General features: G+C 33.5%; 1 protein-coding gene across 1 annotated transcript in view; it reads left to right on the top strand.

Moving 5' to 3' along the window:
- Positions 1–21,054, top strand: part of Uap1 (UDP-N-acetylglucosamine pyrophosphorylase 1) — a 37,035-nt gene extending 15,981 nt beyond the window's left edge. Inside the window, exons 3-11 of the mRNA XM_026412685.2 lie at positions 487–691; positions 3,332–3,507; positions 5,063–5,235; positions 11,468–11,661; positions 14,386–14,526; positions 15,351–15,539; positions 16,608–16,655; positions 19,234–19,300; positions 20,495–21,054. Coding sequence (XP_026268470.1) covers positions 487–691; positions 3,332–3,507; positions 5,063–5,235; positions 11,468–11,661; positions 14,386–14,526; positions 15,351–15,539; positions 16,608–16,655; positions 19,234–19,300; positions 20,495–20,587 — 1,286 coding nt within the window. The 3' untranslated portion in view covers positions 20,588–21,054. The remainder of the gene's footprint in view (positions 1–486; positions 692–3,331; positions 3,508–5,062; positions 5,236–11,467; positions 11,662–14,385; positions 14,527–15,350; positions 15,540–16,607; positions 16,656–19,233; positions 19,301–20,494) is intronic.
- Positions 21,055–21,299: the final 245 nt, after the last annotated feature.

Raw genomic sequence — 21,299 nt, 5'->3', positions numbered from 1 at the left:
TCACTCTACTGCTTTCCCAACTGAAAGTTTCTTTTCTCTGACATATATAGGGTAGTAGCTTGCCTAGTGTATTTGCATGGTTATTGATTAATTATTTTTGATAGATTTATAGGCTGGAGGTAATTTTTTTTGGAGGAAGTTTAATAGCATCATCATATGTCCTGAAAACTTGGTATCTTCTTTTATCTTCTTGATTTGCCACATCTGATAAATTTTTACAAAACCTTTATAACATCTCTTACTCCTTGCCTCCTCATGTTATTAGAAGAAATTTTTATTAGTTCATAAAGTATATCATTCATTTTTTGGTATTTGATTTACATAAACTTAATTGTTTTAATAATAAAAATGTTTTTATTAACAAGATAGTCATTCATGATGCTTTGTAGATTCCTTGTTCTTCAACCTTAGATTGGGTATGTTTTTGCTAATACCTCTGTATGTTGAATTATAGAGGTTTTGTGATACAAGTGTTTTCTTTTCTAGGACTTTTCCAGATTTCTCAGAGCAAAGTAGCAGTTCTTCTTCTAGCCGGTGGGCAGGGGACAAGACTTGGAGTTGCATATCCCAAGGGGATGTATGATGTTGGGTTGCCATCCCATAAGACACTTTTTCAGATTCAAGCAGAACGTATCCTGAAGCTACAGCAGTTAGCTGAAAAATATCATGGCAACAAATGCATCATTCCATGGTAAGATATGTCTCATGGGAATGTCTGAACAAATATTGTTTTACAATATTCGAAATGCCTGCACACCTTATTCATATGCAGACACATTTTCTATTATTTCTATTATTATGTTAGAATGTGTCCATCTACAACTAAAAACATTTTTAAAAAGAATTAGTACTTCTTATAGCTAGATAGATGACCTCTAAGGCCTTAATTAACAATATCTACTCACTTCTAACTTTTATATTCCCAAGTACCTTTAGAGGTACCTTTAAGAAGGGACCTACTCTGTGGTCTCTTCTAGTGTAGAAACTTCATACTGATTGATAGTTTGTCTAGGTATAGAATTTTTTTTTTAAAGAAATGAGTTTCTTCAGAATTTGAAGGCATTGCTTTACTTACAGCATTGCTATAATATCTATGCCATTTTGCCATTTTGATTCCCAGTCTTTTTTTTTTTTAAATTTGAAAGCATTTAGGCACTCTTTATACATTTAATAGCTGATATTTCATGATGACATGGTATGGGTCTATTTTCAGTCACTGTTCTGGGTGGCTCTCTCAGTATAAAAACTAATATCCTTAAGTATCAGGTTATCTAGTTTTCCCCCACCCCGTTTTTTCCATATTCACACCAGATGGAAAGCTACATTGATTTCTCTGCTGTAGGTCAAACTGGTATTCTTGGCCTCCACTAGTGTATGACATATTCTCAGACCCTCTACTTTGGTCAGTGTTGGCATTCTAAGCACCAAGAGATTACAGGAAATTCTGCTCTTCTTTTTAGAAGTTCTTGAATTATTTTCCCAGGGTAGTTTTGGAAGTTAGTACATTTTGAGGGGGAAACCAGTTGTGCGTTTGATATCTCTCAAGTCTAATCTTATTATTTCAGTCTCATGTGACCAGTAAAAGCTCTGTTGGCTTCTCTTCTCTGCCCTTAGCAGTAGCTTTTGGTCCAAGTGCAGACACTCTACCACAAAATCAGCAAAACCCTGAGGACAAGGCAGCTGGATATCCTTAATTCCCCTTTGAAAGATTCTTCCTCTTTGGGATTTTAGATCCAATCTGTGTTGCTTCTGTAGCTCTCTGATGCCTTTGAAGATATTTTTTTTTTCCCCTTCAGATTTTTTAGCTCTTCTCAACACAAGTACTGGCCTGCTGTAATTTTTTTTTTCCCTCATCTTGATTCCTGTGGAAGCTTTTTGAAGGACATTTGTGTTCTAAGCAGTCAACATTCTACTTAATGCCCCTGGCCTCCTAACATCAGTCTTGCTGGATTTTCTTCCATCTTCTCACAACTCAGAATTTCTGTTTTCTTATGCCAAGCAGTTAGTTACCTCTTTGTCATCATCTAAATCATTCCCCAGTTTTTTGTGCCAAGGTTCAAAATACCCAGATTATTTACTGTGGGGAGAATCATTCATTTAAGAAATATTAATGGAATGCCTACTCCTAAGTGCTGGGGATTAATCAGTCATCACAACAAAAATCCCTACTTACATGTAGTTTATAGTAAAGGCCCCAAACTACTATAGTTACCTAATCATGGTTTTAGATGGAATTTTTTTCTCCTTTGCCATACTAGCATAAATTGAATTTTTGTGACAATATAATGTATAATTATACTTTTGTGATTCTAAATGGAAGGCAACAAAGCCTAAATTCCATTTTAAATTTTAATAAAATAAGGGCTGGGTTGAACTCTTGCCTCACATGCATGAGGCACTGGGTTTGATCCTCAGCACCACATAAATAAATAAAACAAAGACACAAAAAAATTTTTAATAAAATAAAGAAACACAAGAAAATATATATGTGGTATATATACACAATGGGATATTACACAGCATTAAAAGAGAACAAAATTATGGCATTTGCAAGTAAATGAGTAGAGTTGGAGAATATTATTTAAGTATTATTGAAGTAAGCCAACCCCAAAAAACCAAATCCCGAATGTTTGATATGAGGATGATGCCTCATAATGGGGATGGTGGGGGCAAAAGTTTGGGGGGGATCATGGGAGGAATGGAGGAACTTTAGATAGGGCAAAGGGGAGAGAGGGGAAGGGAGGGGGCATAGGGGTAGGAAAGATGGTGGAATGAGATGGTCATCATTACCCTAAGTACATGTATAAAGACACGAATGGTGTGAATCTACTTTGTGTACAACCAGAGACATGAAAAATTGTGCTCTATATGTGTAATATGAATTGAATTGCATTCTGCCATCATATATAACAAATGAAAATAAATAAATAATAAAAATGTATTTGTTCTTTGAAAAAAAAAGAAGCACAAGAGATCATTAAACTGCATGGCAGTTATCTCTTCTCCCTATGTATTTATAATAAAAGCTTTAAATTTAATATACTTTCACAGAGTTCTAAATATTTTATTAGCTATAGATTCTCTGTTAGAAAAAGTGTGTTTACTATTATATAGATTTATTTTATGCTTATGCATAAAATTGTTGGAGGAATTCCTCTTGAATAGCAGCTAATGAATTTGTCTTACTCAGGAAAAAGACAAAGGAAGATAAAATAAGAAACAAGTGCTCTCAAAATTTTTCTTTAGCTCAGTAAGTAGATAAAGCTTTACTTTGCCCTAATTCTCATGGTTCTACTATTACTTAGAGAATCTTATACTTTTCTCTTGTAAGGTATATAATGACCAGTGGCAGAACAATGGAATCTACAAAGGAATTTTTCACAAAGCACAAGTACTTTGGTTTAAAAAAAGAGAATGTAGTCTTTTTTCAGCAGGGAATGCTGCCTGCTATGAGTTTTGATGGGAAAATTATTTTAGAAGAGAAGAACAAAGTTTCTATGGCTCCAGGTTTGTAATCATCTTTATTTATTGATGACTAGAAATACTGATAGCATAAATCATGAAATTTTGATTTCCTTTTGATTTGGATGTTTAAAAAAAGAATTAATTTTTTTTGCAACTTGGCAATGATTTAAAAAGATGGAAATGCCCATTGGTAGAATGGATACATGCTTTGTGTAGACATCTGACTTGGAGTAAATTTGAACAGCATTCAGGATATTTATTCTCTTTACCCAGTGTTTTACATATATAGTAGTGTCATTGGCAACATTATGTTATTGTGGTGAAAAATTGGAAAACACCTGTTGTTTAATAAATAAGAGGCGAAATTATAGTTTTAAATGGCATTAATTCTTAAGTAGCATTAAAATTATTGTTTAGAGACAATAAGCAATAGAGAAAAGTCATTTAAATGGATTAAGAGAACAAAAATACAGACAGAACTGCATACAAAATGTGGTTAGGGCCATAGCTTTGTACAATTCAACTTAGTGTGTGCACGTTGTGGTTTGTTGGTGGTACCCACTACAATAGGCCAGGGTACCACTTATATAGCCACATACAGTGACCTTGAGTATGATCACAACTATAAAAATAAATCTAACATCATTTTCCTATGTACACATATGAAAATGTGTATGAACCCCACCATCATGCCCACCCACAAGAATGAAGTTCTCATTAGAATAAGATATAATCCTATGCTTGTATAATTTTATCAAAATGGATTCTGCTGTCATGTAAGACAGTAAGAAAAACAAATAAAATAAAATTAAAAATAAATAAAAAATAAGCCTGTTGATAAGTTCATATCTATGTGAAACCATAGTTGGAAGAAAAGAAATAATAGTACTAAAAATGGTGCTCTCCAGATGCAGGCTTTTATTTCATCTTAATTTTCTATGTAAAAATCATAATTCTTTTAATGAAAGAGTTTCCTGTTTATTCTTAGCTTTATTTTGGGAGGTTGTGAGATTTTTTTGTTATTATTTAAGCAATGGCCAAGGTTGTTGATGAAAAAAGAACATTAAAGCAGCACTAAAAGTAGATGGGTAAAGAAGAGCCTTTTACCTGTACTGAAATTACCATAGATCTTCACATCAGTCTGATTTGTTAACCAGTGGTTTGGTATAAACATTTTGGAGATGTATAACATAGATAGCCCATGTCAGAGACATATATAGAGACCTAATTTGAATCTCATAAATGTTAATAAAACCTGATATGTTATAAAGTTATCATTGCCTGAGAATTTTATGTTGCACAATATATTATAGGCTAAGTTATTAAAAGGAGCTGAGTTAAAAAGAAACATGGTCTTTGGGGTGGCCTGGTCCTATTAATAATGTTATTGTATGGATATTTTCGCTTAATAGCCTTCCAAATCATGTAATGACTTTTAAATGCCTAAATTCTTCTGTATGGTTATTCAGTTTTCTTGGCTCTGTAATGTGAAACTGTTGTTTAAAGATCTCCATCCCAGTTGGAAACATTAAACAATCTTTGGGTTACCCTCATAATGGGTTTTGGTGTACTACTAATGGACTATTTTATTTTTTAGATGGTAATGGTGGTCTTTATCGGGCTCTTGCAGCCCATAATATTGTGGAGGATATGGAGCAAAGAGGCATTTGGAGCATTCATGTCTATTGTGTGGACAACATATTAGTAAAAGTGGCAGACCCACGGTTCATTGGATTTTGCATTCAGAAAGGAGCAGACTGTGGGGCAAAGGTAATGACTTTTCAATTATCACAAGACTTTAAGTGGTCTTTCTCTATCAGTATAAACATTCTAGGAGTCGAACTAGGCTTCTTGGGGTGATTTGAATATTTTAGAATCATTCATCTTTCAAGTGACTAAACTATCTCCCACCCACTTTTTTTCTTTAATTTGTGATACTTTATTTGAGAAATAGTGTTGTGTAATTGTCAGATACAAGTAAGAATTTAAAATATGTGAGGATAATTTGTTAAGTACCTGGGAAAGTGAATGATTGATTTATCACTAGACCTGGGATGGATTCATTAGTATCAAGTTGTATTCAACCAGATTAACCCATTTCTATAGTAAGTAGGTAGGGAAATATGATTAAAAACAGCATATCTGAACTTCAGTAAGGTATTTGACATGGAATCTCATGATATTTTTGTGAATAAAATGGAAATAAGCAGGTTGGGGAGAAGGACAGTTTAAAGAGATTAATTACTGCTGGACTGACCACAATACTGATTAAGATGGTGGAAGATTTGTAATTTTATATAAGACTCTGTTGTTGGCTTTGTTTTTTCCAACCTTTTTAAAATTGCACAGCTGATGATATAGGAGGTATGCCTTTATGGTATCAGACAAAACATATAATATAGCTAGAATAAAATGGAAAACATCCAAGACCTTGAAAACATTGAAAAGTTTAAAAATATTGATATAAACAGTATATTTCTGGAATTCCATAAAGATATCCATTCTTATCAAATAAAGTGTATTAAAATCCCAATCAAAATCCAAGTGAAACTATTTTGGGGACATTTGACAAAATGATTACAAAGTTTAGAGTAAATATGTAAAGATGGCCAAGAAAATATTGAAAAAGATTGGTGATAAGGAGGGTATGGGAGACTGTAGACAATCTATCAAATATTAAAATGAATTGTAAATAAAAATATGTCTAGGAGTGTGGTACTAAAACCAGAATAGAATGACAGATTAATGGAAATAGAATAGACAAGTCATAAACAGAGCACATCAGTTATTCATGAAATATATTATAGACATTATAAAAGTCACCCCATTGCATTATAGAAAACTAGAATTTATTCCTTTAGTGTTTTGGTACTTGTTATTTAACCTGCCTTCATCTCCCCTCCCTTCACTCTTGTAATCACTCTTTTACATTCAGATTGACTTTTCAGAATGTACAGATGAGAGAGAACATGTGGTATTTGTTTTTCTCTGATTCATTTTAATGTCCTGCTGTTCTGACCATTTTGCTGCAAATGATATCTTTTACTTTTCTCTCTCAATATTTCATTATATCTATTTTTTATTTATATATACTTATGTATGTTGGTGCATATGTGTGTACATATATACCGTAGTTTAAAGAAAATCCATTCATCCATTGATGTCCTTCTGTTCTTTATCTTAGCTATTGTGAATACTATAGTCATGAACATGGGAGCACAGGTATCTCTTTGACACACTTGTTTTCCTTTGGATACACCCAATAACTGAATTGCTGGATCATATGGTAGATCTATTTTTAGGTTTGTTTTGTTTTGTTTTGTTTTGTTTAAGACAGAGTGATAGAGGGAGAGAGAGAGAGAGAGAGAGAGAGAGAGAGAGAGAGGGAGGGAGAGAGAATTTTTTTAATATTTATTTTTTAGTTATTGGCGGACACAACATCGTTGTTTGTATGTGGTGCTGAGGATCGAACCTGGGCTGCACACACGCCAGACGAGCCACATCCCCAGCCCCGAGATCTATTTTTAGTTTTTAGAGAAAACTTCATAATGTTCTTCATAATGACTATACTAATTTGATTCCTCCCAACAATGTTAATATAAGTATTTGCTTTTCTGCACAGCCTCTTCAGCATTTGTAACTTTTTTGTCTTTTTTTTGATAATGCCATTTTAACTGAGATGAATATGAGTAATGATAAGGAGATGGAAATATTAATTCCCTGGATTTGATCAATTCACATTGTACATATATATTGAAATATCACAGTGTATCTCATAAATACATATAATTATTATGTTACTCAAAATTTTTTAAAAATGTTAAGGAGATGGAAATGCTAACTACCCTGATTTGATCATTGCACATTGTACACATATATTAAATATCACACTGTACCCCATAATATGTATAAAATAACAGTGATTAATTTAATAAAATGAAAAGATAAATTGAAAACTTTGGCATTTCAAATCAGTGAAGTGAATGAAATAATTGCCAAAAAAATAAGTAAATCTCTCCCTCAAAGCTCATACCAAAATTATTTCAAATGGATTGCAAGTTTAAATATGAAAAAATGAAAAAAAAAGGATTAGGAGAAAATTTAGAATAATTTTGTTATTTTGATGTGAAAGAAAGAGCAGATACTATACATGCTCTGACAAAACAACAACAACAAAACAAACAAACAAAAAAAAACCAACTAAACTACATATAAGTTTGAAATATATGAGATTTGCCAGAAAAGACATACCATATTCTTGCTTGGAATTTTCTATTATAACGATGTCATTTCTTTCTAAATTATATATAAATTTAATATAAAGTCAAATCCAGAAGCTGAAATTTTAAATTTACCATTTAAATATAAAGAGATTAAAGTGGTAGGCCTAACACTCTTCCTGCCTCTGAAAACAAAAGAGTTAATTTAACATAGTTCATCTATTTAAGATATCTTTTCAATTCACTACTTTGAATATCTGCAATATATTTTAAATAGCTCCTAAACTATAATAAAAGCAGTATATTGGATCATAAGTAGCTACTGTGCTATAAAAAAAGTGTATTTCTTATTTTGTTCCACTTGGTGTCACTCTTTGTTCTAAAACAGAAACAATTTTATTGTTATAAGCTTCATAATCACTTTAAAGTCTATATGACCAAAGAGTTGAACCTTTGAGATGATCCAGTCAACCCTTTTAATCTCAGAAATAAGCACCCTGAGTTCCAACACTTTTTAAGTCCCAGTCTCAAGGTCCTTTAACACATTAGCAGAGCCAGAATTTGAATTCAGTTTCCCATCTCTTTGTCTAGTATGTCACATTATGCCATCACACTCTTTGTTTTTTAGTCCTTATTTTATTTATTTTTATGTGATGCTGAGGACCCAGTACTTCACATGTGCTAGGAAAGCACTCTACCACTGAGATACAACTCCAGCCCACCATCAGACTAGTTTTGCATTTGCTGGTAGCTCAAATAACTTTTTAAACTAGTGTGCTAACTTTTTTATTTTATTTTTTATTTTTTTGGTACTGGGGATTAAACCCAGGGGCACTTACTTGGTCTTTGAATTACATCCCTGACCCTTTTTATTTTTTCTTTTGAGACAGGGTCTTACTAAATTGCTTAGGGCCTCACTAAATTGCTGAGGCTGGCCTAGAACTTCGAATTATCTTGTCTCAGCCTCCCTAATGACTGGATTATAGACACACTTGGCTAGCATGCTAATGTTTGTGGAGATCCAACCTGTCACTCTTCTTCATTACCCATGGAATAAATTCTTCTCATTCTAATTTTTAAAATGCACACAAGGGGACCTGAAATGTAGCTCAGTGATAGAATACTTGCCTATAACCTCCTGCAGTGCTTTAGGTTCAATCCTCAACATCACACACACACACACACACACACACACACACACACACACACACATACACTGCATACAAGATTTGTTTTCTTTTTTTTTTTTAAAGAGAGAGAGAGAGAGAGAACTTTTTAATATTTATTTTTTTAGTTTTCAGCAGACACAACATCTTTGTTTGTATGTGGTACTGAGGATCGAACCCGGGCTGCCCGCATGCCAGGCGAGCGTGCTACCGCTTGAGCCACATCCCCAGCCCACAAGATTTGTTTTCTACTTGCCTCTGTTCACCCCTAATTCCAATCAGCCATGGGAAACAAGAATAACACTTTACATTTTACAAGTGTTATTGTATAAACAGGTATAAATTCAGAATCAGTCTTCCTTTCATACATACTGCTTAGTCCTGTGTCTGACATTTAATGTAGTAGTCAAACAATGAATTAATAAATAAATGTTCAGTTGGAACCAAAATATGTCAAACTTTTAGAAATGTTAGAAACCATTTAGCTCTCTTTCCCCCTTTTTAAATAAGAAAATGAAGATGTTAAAATGTATATTGAAAAACATCTTAATTAGGGAGGGATTCATAGTGTTGGAATAGAATTCTTTGCAGTACTTCTTTAATAGTCCCTTATCATATGGCATGAAGTATTTTCCTATGGAACAAGAGCCTTGGAAAGGACTTACAGTGTTTACAAAAGTACAAAGCTAAAAAATTAGGATAATTATATAAAGCAATTATAGTAACTGTTATGGATATTTTTGCTTTTAAATTTTAAATTTATGGGTTATTGAGCAAACCTTGATTTTACACTGTGTATTTTTTCTTATAATATAAATTAACTTCTAACTTTATATAGTATACAAATGCTTTCTTGTATAGTTTAGATAATAATATTTGGAGGTTAATAGTTACCATAGAAGTAAACCTTATGCCTGCAGATTAACACTTGTAAAATGTAAAGTGTGAATATGCTTATTTTTATTTCCATGGCTGATTGGAATTAGGGATGTATAGAGGCAAGTGGAAAATAAATCTGTGTGCATTGTGTGTGTGTGTGCGTGCGTGCATGTGTGTGTGTGTGTGTGTGTGTGTAATGTTGAGGATTAAACCTAAAGTATTGCACGTTGTAGGCAAGTATTCTATCACTGACCTACATTTCAGGTCCCCTTGTGTGCATTTTAAAAATTGGGATGAGAGGAATTTATTCCAAAATTCCCTGCTCTGTAAGAGACCCACTGTATAAGTACATGAAATGAGAGGTGGTGATGGGCTGATAGACAAATAATTGGCAGAAATAGATCAATAATTGGTTTAAATAATTTTGGTTTAAATAATTTGCTGTATGTTTCCTTCCAGTTTAATCCACTTCCTTGGTGAAAAGTTTCTTTTCATTGCTGTGCCCCTTTCAGGTTGGCAAACAGTGCAGCTACACAGGAGCTTATGTATCCAGTAGCCCTGACTCACTGAGCTAGATGCAGTGCATATATCTCTATTTGCTTTGTAAATGAAGTTTTCAATAGTGGCTTTAGTTGTCTGGAAATAACTGTGAGTCACTGTTTATTCAAGAAATCAATTGCTTAAGAGAATTTTTAAGTTTATTGATATAATTTCATGTGTATCTAGAATACAGTTTCCCAGTTGGATACAGATTTTTAAAAATACTCCAAAGCATGCTATATCATTAATTGGACAGGGCAAACAGAGCAATACCTTCAAATATTCTTTATTGTTTAACTCTTGTGTTGGCTGTTCGTTTCATCTCAACCTTGATTTTATATTAGTGCATTGCATACACTTCTTTCATAATTTTCTTCTAACTTGGGCCAGAAATGTTGGGACAATGGTATGACATATCAGAATCACCTGTGAATTTTTTTAAAAATTATATACTCTTACCTTTCTCTCTGATTTTGATAGACTCTTCTCCCAGTTGCTGTACTAGCCCAGGGCCATTGATAAATGATTTAAATCACTCATTTTCAGACTTTTTAAAAGCCTAGAATCTCTTACTTCAAATAAAACATAGTATGCAAAATGGATAGACATGAGTAGTTTTTTTTTTTTTCTGATTTAAAGTTAGAGTGGGAGCCCAATGACTTGTCTGCTCTAATCCAAGTCCATAAAAAAACAAACAAACAAAAAAATGCTGCATTCATGAATGAAAATTGAAAAAACACTGTTAAAATGAAATAATGGTGTAGACAAAACAGAATGAGAGACAAAATACCTTACTTAAGTCTTTTGTCTTGTGAATCCTAGAGAAATTTCATTTATTCTCAAAGTAGTTGAGGATGGATAAAAATAAATAATAAAACTATAAAATATCTTAGGGCCAAGTCCTATATGATTACCTCTGGGTCATATATGTATGATGGTATTTCTATCCCAGTTTGGTTAAGTGGTAAATAGGAAGGAGATAATGTATATACTTAATTTCCAGTTGGAAAATAGCTTGTCAAACTATGGGTGGTTGATTTTCTAAAATTAAAGATTCCTTTTGGGTTAATACCTTATAGATAATGTAAGCAAAATTGTAAATATGGCCTTTGACAATGGAAAATCTCCAAAGGAGCATTTAATTAAATTTCTTCCTCTAATGTTGTCTTTTTTTTTTTTTTTTCTGTTGTTGGGCAGGTGGTAGAGAAAACAAACCCTACAGAACCAGTTGGAGTGGTTTGCCGAGTGGATGGAGTATACCAGGTGGTAGAATATAGTGAGATTTCCCTGGCAACAGCTCAAAAGCGAAGTTCAGATGGACGACTGCTGTTCAATGCGGGGAACATTGCAAATCATTTCTTCACTGTACCATTTCTGAGAGACGTTGTCAAGTATGGGCAAAATTAGGGCCTTTTTACATTATAATTGTGACAAAGTAGTGGAATTCATTGTGATAGATTGGCGTATGCACAGAACATAAGTTGGTCAATTTCATTGCTCATTTCCTCCCGTTTCCCTTCTCTCTCCCTCTCTATGCTATTATCCCTTCCTTTTTTAAAAAATAAAAATCCCTTTTTTCTTCTTTATTATGTCTTCCAAATATGAGAGAAAACATATGACCCTTGACTGACTTCTTTCGCTTAACATGTTTTTCTTGAGTTTCATTGATTTTCCTACAAATGACATAATTTCATTCTTCTTTATGAGTGAGTAAAACTCCATGTTTATGTATACCATATTTTCTTTTTTCATTCATGCATGGAAGGTACTTGGACTGGTTCCATAACTTAACGATGTATAAATGTTACCTTTCCCCACATCTTTGCCAGTGTTTATTATTATTTGTATTCTTGATGATTGCTGTTCCAATTCATGTGAGATAAAATCTCAGTGTAGTTTTGATTTCCATTTTCATAATTGCTAAAAATGTTAAACATTTTTTCATTTATTCGTTGACCATTTGTATTTCTTCTATTTAGAAATATCTGTTTAGTTTGCCCATTTTAATTGGGTTGTTATTAATTCTTGCTATTATTTCCTGAGCTTTAGAAGTCAGTGATGCCTGAGGAAGTCTATATTGGCACTTTTTTGCTGGAGTATTGACCCTATGTTTTCTTCTACCAGTTACAGAGTTTCTGGTCTAATTTCTAGGTCTGATCCACTTTGCATAGACTTTTGTGCTGGGTGAAAAATGAGGATCCAGTTTCCTTCTGTGTATGGGATATACAGTTTTCCCAGCACTGTTTTTTTTTTTTTTTTTTTTTAAAGTTGTCTTTTTTCCATTGTACATTTCTGGTGCCTTTGTTAAGGAACAGAGACTGTATCTATGTGGGTTTGTCTCTGTCCTCTCTTTTATTGTTCCACGTGTCTATTTTTATGTTTTACCATGTTGTTTTTGTTATTATAGCTCCATAGTATAATTTGAAGTCAGGTATTGTGATGTCTCTAGCGTTGGTCTTTTTGCTCTTTATAGTTTTGGCTTCTCTGGGCCTTTTGCTCTTCCATGTGAAATTTAGGACAATTTTTTCTAGTTCTGTAAAGATGTCTTTGATATTTTGGATCTTCTAAATATAGGACCATATCATCTGCAAATAGTAATAATTTGATTTCTTCCTTTCCTATTATATTCCTTAAGATAGAGCCTCTTATTATTATTTTTTCTTTTTTTCATTTTTTGCTATTTATTCAAACCAAACGATTTTCCTAAAGTTATAAAATACAGAGGAGACCTCTTATTATTTTTGTTATTAATTAGAAACTAAACCACCTGGGAAGTGGATAGATCCTCCTTTGCTATAGGCCCTTCTCTAACCAGGATAGGATTGTATGGTATATAAAATTTTATTTTCATTTAGTTCCGTAAGCCCATGTCCCATAGAATTCATCTTTCCTGAGGATTACTTTTATCAAATGGAAATTTATCTCAACGGTGATTGTTTGTAGTGACATTATCATAAGGTAGAAATTAATAGGAGCTTTTCTCCAACGCATTAGGTGAAGTCCAAAGCATTTCTTCATTTTCTTCTCACCCTCTCAATCCCCTGTGTCCTAGATTCTGCTGAAGCAAAGAATTAAGAAATGAAACTCCTCTTTACCACAACTGAGAGCTTTTTAAAAATAGATGTCTTGGCTGAGATTGTAGCTCAGTGGTAGAGCGCTTGCTTAGCATGTGTTGCGAGGCACTGGGTTTCATCCTCAGCACCACATAAAAATAAATAAATGAAATAAAGGTATTGTGTCCATCTACAACTAAAAATATTAAAAAAAAAAAAAAGGTGTCTACCCTTCACCAACTGAATCAATTTCTGGAGACAGAGCCAGAGGATCTATATTTTTTTAAAAGCTGCTCACACATTCTAATTCAGCTATTACCAGACTAGCATTTAGAATCTTGTGTATAAGGACTTGAGACTTGAATGGAAGTCAGCCTGGCAATGCCATAAGGTATTAAATAAGAGCTTAGTATATATCACCAGATATTTAAATGAAGGGTGTTTTCACTGTTAGATTCACTTGATAGCATTCATATATTCAAAATGACCATCTGCTCCTTAAAAAATTAATACTTTATTTTTATTTTTTAATTGATAAATGATAATCATATGTGTTTGTGGGGTACAAGGTGATATTTTCCTCTTGGTATACATTGTGGCATGATCAAATCAGGTCAGCTAAGCTTTACTTCAGACAATTCCAGTTGTAAAATAGTTCCCATTTTACTGTGTTTTTTGTAGCTGTGTTATGTATTCACCTATGGTAACTTTAATATTTACCTTTCCATCCTGTACTTGAAGGAATCTCAGCTGAAAAAGCTAGAGCAAGAGAACATTTTATAAAAGTCATAAAAATAATAAGAGAGACATTGATGTAACCTCTGTCTATATGTGCATGGGTGTGTATGTTTTTTAATGTGGAAATCATTTTTTTTTAAATATAAGGAAATGAGTGGGAGAAGTCTATTCATTCAGTATTTTAATATAAACCAAAGCTTAACAAATGTTCTTCACTTTGAAAATCTTAGTACTTTGTTCTAACATTTGTGCCTGATTATTATCAAATTTTCTGGCATTTTAAATCTGGAAAGTGATTGTCTGTTTTTCCCCCTTAATTCTTAGTGTTTACGAACCCCAGTTGCAGCATCATGTGGCTCAAAAGAAGATTCCATATGTGGATTCCCAGGGGCAATTAATTAAGCCAGACAAACCAAATGGAATAAAGATGGAGAAATTTGTTTTTGACATCTTCCAGTTTGCAAAGTATGCTTTGAATAACACCAGTAAGATTAAATTTGTCTCGAAATGCTGCTTTTTAGTCTCTTAGGCAGGAAACTGTTCTCAGGAAACACTAGATAGCATGTATTTCAGGCATTTTGATTATGAGTATACCATCTAGATCGATTGTCATTCCCTACAATAAACCACCAGTCCAAGGAGTGTGGTTTGAGTACCTAGAGCCTAGAGTGCAGTGTTCTTTTTATCAGTTGGATTGTTATCTGGCTCTCCTGCAAAGTTGTTAAAGTCATTTATCTTGCTTGGCTGAAAGACTAAAAAGGTTAAGATAAACAATTGACCCATTTGTGTTTGGGATCTGTTACTGACCTGTGAGCAAATGTTTTAGTGAACATGTTTTTGGATTATATACCTCTCTATAATAAAGATCACATCTGATATTGAGATACTTTTTCAGAATTTGACAAATGTGAAAATGCAGAATGTGAATTAGCTGTATACAGTCAGTCTCTCCATATACATTTCTAAAGCATCTTTTATATATATATATTTTTTTCTTAGCTCCAGTGCTAATATGATCTTTGTGCATTAGGATTTCTGATCTTTCTGATCTAAGATGAAATGTTTTATTATAGTTGGGGTTAGAAATTAGTTTTCATTTTTGTACTGGAGAAGAAAATTACAATTTTCTTTGTTCAAGGGATGAGCATTATTTTTTTGTAATACACCTAAAATTATGTTAAGAAAACTTGTCATTGAATACTAAAGGCTTAGCTATATAGAGAGGAATGAGAAGCTCTGTATGCAGTTTTATTTCACGAGAAAGAAGTCTTTGTATGATTTCACTCTAGGAAGTTTGTGGTGTATGAGGTATTACGGGAAGATGAGTTTTCTCCACTAAAGAATGCGGACAGCCAGAATGGGAAGGACAACCCTACTACTGCAAGGCATGCTTTGATGTCCCTTCACCATTGCTGGGTCCTTAATGCAGGTGGCCACTTTATAGATGAAAATGGCTCCCGCCTTCCAGCAATTCCCCGGTAAGTCAATATCTTTTCTCTTCAGTGGGAATGTTTTCTTGGACTTCTTTTTGACTTCTCTCTTGATATATCCTGAAATCTTTTTATTAAAAAGTAAATTTAAAATCTTTTAAGATAGTAAATTATTGCTGTGTGGGAAGTTCATGATAAGAAGTAACATCAAGTTTTGCCCATTACAGAGAAGGACAGCTTTACTTTCTCTTAAAGAGAAAGTTGTTTCTTTTTTTTTTTTTTTTTTCAAATAGCCCCACCATGTCAATGAAATCACTTCTATTAAATAATGGTCAGAAGATAATTTAAAATCCCATTAGCAACATACTATACACAGGGCAAGTTTCTCAGCCACAGAAGATGGGTTGTTGCTGCTTATTTATCTGTGGCCTCACAGCAAGTGTTATATGTGAGACCCATCTAAAGCCCTGCCACCTTCAGGCTACCCAGGAGATGTTGCCTCATGGTTCTTCTCCCAGGCACTAAGAAAGGTGCCAGTTATGTTCTGATACTCAAACTTTAGAAATATTTTGTATTTTCAGAAGCTTAAGAAGAAGGTACTTGTAGTTATTCAAATTTGAGATAAAGCACTTTTAAGCTGAATCTTTTATGATAAAACCTTCATTGGCACCTAGATTTCCCTTTTTAAGCTTTTTGGTGTTTTTGTACTTAGGTGAGAAGCATTCTGCCATTTAATTTATGTTCTTTAGGGAAAAAAGGCTGCATATACTAAAGCACTAGAATACTTCAATAAGTATTAAAACATTGGGCATTGGAACTTACTGTTTGATAACTGTTTTTACAAAAAGGAACAGTGTTAGCTTCTATCTCCAAGTCCAAGGCCACTTACAGGCTCTGCCTTGTCAATCAGCTTGCTTTGTGACATGTCATATTGTTCTCATGCTTCATCTTTGACCATTGAATTTTTTTTTTTTAACCCCATCAGGCTTCTCGTGCTAGATTCACGATTTACCATAGTATATGCCATTTGGTCAAGTGTACTTTACAACTCCACTTCATTGTTATTGTTTGATTTCTTTCCATTCCCATTAATACTTATTTATTCCTACATAACAGTGCTACAAATGGAAAGTCAGAGACCATCACAGCTGATGTCAATTACAAGTAAATATACCAGCCTGCCTGCAGTGCATGGTGATGGGGCTGTGCTTCCCTCCATACTAACTGGCATTGTAGTTTAGTGCTCTGCCTTTTGGGGGTCTGGAGGGAGGATGATTGAAGCTTTGGTGGGGGTGCACTGCTTACTTGGTGGCAGGTATCTGTCTGGATGACACTAACTCAGAATCTCAGTGCATGCTGGAAATGGGGAGCATGCTTTACTAAAGAATCTGACCATGGGTATTTGAGCCCATAGTAACAGTTTTACAGGTGTTAGGCAAAACCCAGAGCAGGTTACAGTCAGAGGGAACAAATTTGAATTCCAGCTTTTAGCATAAGCATAAGTTAGAAAGTATTCTGAAAATGTGTCTTACTGAATTAGATAATATGATGTCAGTATAAAGGTTGTAATTATTCATATATATTCGATGGCTCTTAATATGGAGAAAGCTGTTCTGTTGATTTATTCTTACATAAACAGCTCTCTTTTTTGTGTAATTGTGTTGTAATTTTGGTCAATTAGTATCTTTTTTTGTCTTTAACAGATCATTTTTAGCTAGAAGTGCCATATGTCCTCTTATTTGGGTACTGTCAAAGTTTTTAAATGCCATTATCTTTTTAGTTTAAAAGACAGCATGATATTCTTGCTATACTTTCAAAGTTGTTAGGTTTAGTGTACACACACACACACACACACACACATATATATCAATTGCCCATCAGTGGGATGGGCCCTCATTTTTTCCATTTGGTTAGTGTGACTTGAAGCCATCCAGAGAGTCTGGTGTATAACTCTTGTGATAGAATCTGGCACATATCTGGAGAGATGTGTGAAGTGTGTGCCTCCTCTTTTCTCTGCATTAGGCTGTTGTCCATCTACTTTCATGGTTCATTTATTCATTCAATCAGCAAGCATTGACAGACCTACTTACAGATGTTCTTAGTATCTTCGGTGCTGAAGTGTCTACACAAAAGAGAGCCTACTCGGAGTTCAGGATGCATATTCATAAAAATTAAGATGCACATTCATAAAAACTAAGGGGCATTATTATGTGATTATGTGCTAACAAGGGTATAAACAGTACTTTAGGAGGCAGGGAGACTTAACAGGTGCTTAATAAATTTTTTTTTTTTAAATAAATGAATGGAAGCAATCACTATGAAATGCAGTGGTCTAGGAGACGTGGGGACAAGAGCTAAATCTTGGAGGAACATTATAATTTTTATAGTCAAATGGATCAATGACTGAAAATGACTTGGAAGGATCCAAAGAGAATATGAGACTCTCCTGGTTCAAGTAGAAAGTAGTCAGATTAAGTAAATTGGAGTAAGATATAGAGTTCTGTTTGGAGAAAAATTGGCCTGTGGCTGACCTCAGAAAACCTCTAATTTTATTGACTCCACCAAAGTTGAAGACTTCTTACTAGAAAGAGAACATGGTTTGAGGCTACACAGGACTGGATTTTTTTGTGTGTCCTGTCCTATTTCTAACATTCTTGAAATGACAAATAATGCCACAGTCTAGTGACTGTAAATGTATTGAAAATACTGTTTATTGATTTTTATGTTAGATGATTTGGAAGTTCAGAATTGCAAATAACTATAAATATTATATTGTGACTAAGAATTATACAGATGGGGACTTTGGCCTTGATTTTGCTTGAGTGTGTTCTGCCTTAGCACTTTAAAAAGGACTTTTGATAACAGAAGTATTTTAAAGTGTAATGGATAGGCTTCTCACTCTTCTCCCTTGAATGCATGTCTACCTTCCTAAATAAACTTTGTCCTATGCCTTAAAAATAAAATGTAATTAATAAATTAACTCAGCTAATCTAGGATATTTGGATTGTAAAAAAAAAAAAAAAAGCAAGTATTGGGAAATAATTTAAATGATCTTTAGAATTGTACTGTCTAAATGGAATGTTGTGCAGTGAGGGAAGTTTTCTACATCTCTGCTCTCCAGTTTGTTTGTCATTAGTCACTCATGGCTGCTGAGCACTTAAAATATGATTATTATGACTGAGAAAGTGAATTTAAAATTTTCAATTTTTTAAAATTTTAATTATTTTAAACTTAAGTAGCCACATATGGCCATTGGGTACTGAATTGGACAGCCTGGCTCTAGAATATTAGTCAATATTAGTACCTGACTTAAAGATTATGATGAGGATTAAAAGGCAATGCAAAGGTTTGAAGGCACCTACCTAGCAATGGGGGCCTGGCACATAGTATGTACTCAATTAATAGGCTCTTCTCTATCAACTTTATGAAACTTGAGATTAGTAAAAAATGAGATGTGTAGAAAGGAATAGTGCATAAATATTGATGAAATGCTTTAAAGAGTTAGCAGTAATTATTGTCTCTTTCCCTAAATAGTGTCTTTCTGATCATGAGAATTTCATGTTAACTTAATACTCAGGGAATTTAATGATCATCAGGGTAGGATATATTTCATTTGTTCAACTACAATAATTTTGTTATCTGCAAGCTTTTCAGAGGGAAGTTATGGTCTTCATTTTAACTCTGGCAAGTAATATGGGAAGTAAAATTTTTAACACTTTTTTGGGATTTTTCTTTTCCTTAGCTTGAAGGATGCCAATGATGTACCAATCCAGTGTGAAATCTCTCCTCTTATCTCCTATGCTGGAGAAGTAAGTTTGCTTTCCTTTTTCCCCCTCCTGTTCTTTTAAAGAGTATTGTATATTTCCAAACAGCTTTAAGAGTGGACTTTAAATGTTCACAAAAAGCAGTAAGTATTTGAGGTGAGAATTATGTTAATTAGCCTGATTTGATCATTCTGCAATGTATATGTGCATTGAAACAGCATGTTGTACCCCATAAATACATATAATTATTTGTCAGTTAAGAATAAAACTTAAAAACAAAGAAAAACAGGATTCTTGTATTATGTTTAAGTAGAGTTACCCTTTGAGAAAATGGAGCATTTTCTTGTCATCCTGTCCTGAAGACCTTTTTCTAGGAGTGAGTTGCGAAGCTGCTTTGATTCTTAATTGTTAGAGAATTCCTGTTATATCTTTGCATCTATCCCATAATCGAGTGACTCGTCAGTAACAGAAGTCTATAATGTTAATTTGTTTCACCTATCCATTAAAATTCATTATTGACCTTTTTTGATAAATCATTTAGCTCTTTTTAATGCAATATACATTTTCTACTGTAACTTTTAACACCTGAAGAGTTGAAGGTCCCTGCTATTCAAATTATTAATATTTTTTTTTCTGGAGATCCTTTTTAGTATTGCTTAGTTGTAGCATCAGGAGATATCCATCTTACTAAGAAAGTTAACTTTACTGAGTGATGATGAAAATCATCTTATTAACTTTAGAAATTATATGATAATCATTTGTGTAGCATATTCAAGGTCCTGGGTTCAGTTTTAGAACTGCAAAAAAAGAAAAAAGAAATTATTATAATCAGAGTAACTTACTTTCTTTTGTTTGTTGTTTGTTTTATGCTTCCATAAATAATCATTAAGTCTTGGGCTGGGGATGTGGCTCAAGCGATATCGCGCTCACCTGGCATGCGTGCGGTCCGGGTTCGATCCTCAGCACCACATACCAACAAAGATGTTGTGTCCGCCGAAAACTAAAAAATAAATATTAAAAAAAAAATTCTCTCTCTCTCTCTCTCTCTCTCTCTCTCTCTCTCTCTCTCTTTAAAAAAAAACAATAATCATTAAGTCTAGCTTTAAAGTACATGAAATAGATTTTTTACGTTAAAATTCTTTATCTCAGCCTGGTTTTTGGCATCACAACCACTAAGTCCAGCAGTGCTTGACAGGCATCCACCAATTTTCTAACTGTGTTTAATTTCAATCCTTTTAGGGAATAGAAAGTTATGTGGCAGATAAAGAGTTCCATGCACCTTTAATCATTGATGAGAACGGAGTCCATGAGCTGGTGAAAAATGGTATATGAACCATCTACCAATTTCTACCACAATAGGAAATAGCTTTTATTTTTGATAGATCAACTGTGAAACTGCAGGACCTCTCCTGGAAGACTGAAGTTTGAAGACTTTCACAGGATTTCATTTTGCTTGCTGAACTGTTGAAACTACTACAAACTTTTCAAGATCCAGATGACTGAATTTCAGATAGTGTTTTTATTATTCTCAACTCATTGAAGGTCTTATTTATATTTTTCAATTGTATGATTTTTCTTCCAGCCAAGGAAAATATTGACCATCCATAAAGTTTTCTATAGCTTAACTATAGTCAGGATGTTCAACATTACTTTACTTTGTTTTCGAAGTTGTACATAGTAATAATATGTCATGTACATGTCAGAAGGTTTTTATGATACTAAAAGTTTGTTTTATTTTATCAAGCATTAAACTTTTTAAAGGAAATAATTGGACAGCAAAATAAACTTATCTTCTTGTTTCTGGAGTGTTATTATTATTTGTACCTTGAGGAAATTATTTTTTCAGGAAAACATGAAACTGGGGAGAAACTTTGAGATAATGCATTAAAGCAAATTGATTCTTCTCTGATATTGTGGGGTCATAGAGCTTTTTCAGTGAACATCTAACTGGATTTTTTTGTCTTCTATCACTTTATAATAGCTCTCAACCAGAGGTAATCCCCTCCATCCCAAGGGGGCTTAGCAATGTCTGGGGACATTTATG

Source organism: Urocitellus parryii, chromosome 11 (assembly GCF_045843805.1).
Source record: "Urocitellus parryii isolate mUroPar1 chromosome 11, mUroPar1.hap1, whole genome shotgun sequence".
NCBI classification, from domain to species: Eukaryota; Metazoa; Chordata; class Mammalia; order Rodentia; family Sciuridae; genus Urocitellus; species Urocitellus parryii.
This window is presented reverse-complemented; position numbering and strand designations above follow the sequence as displayed.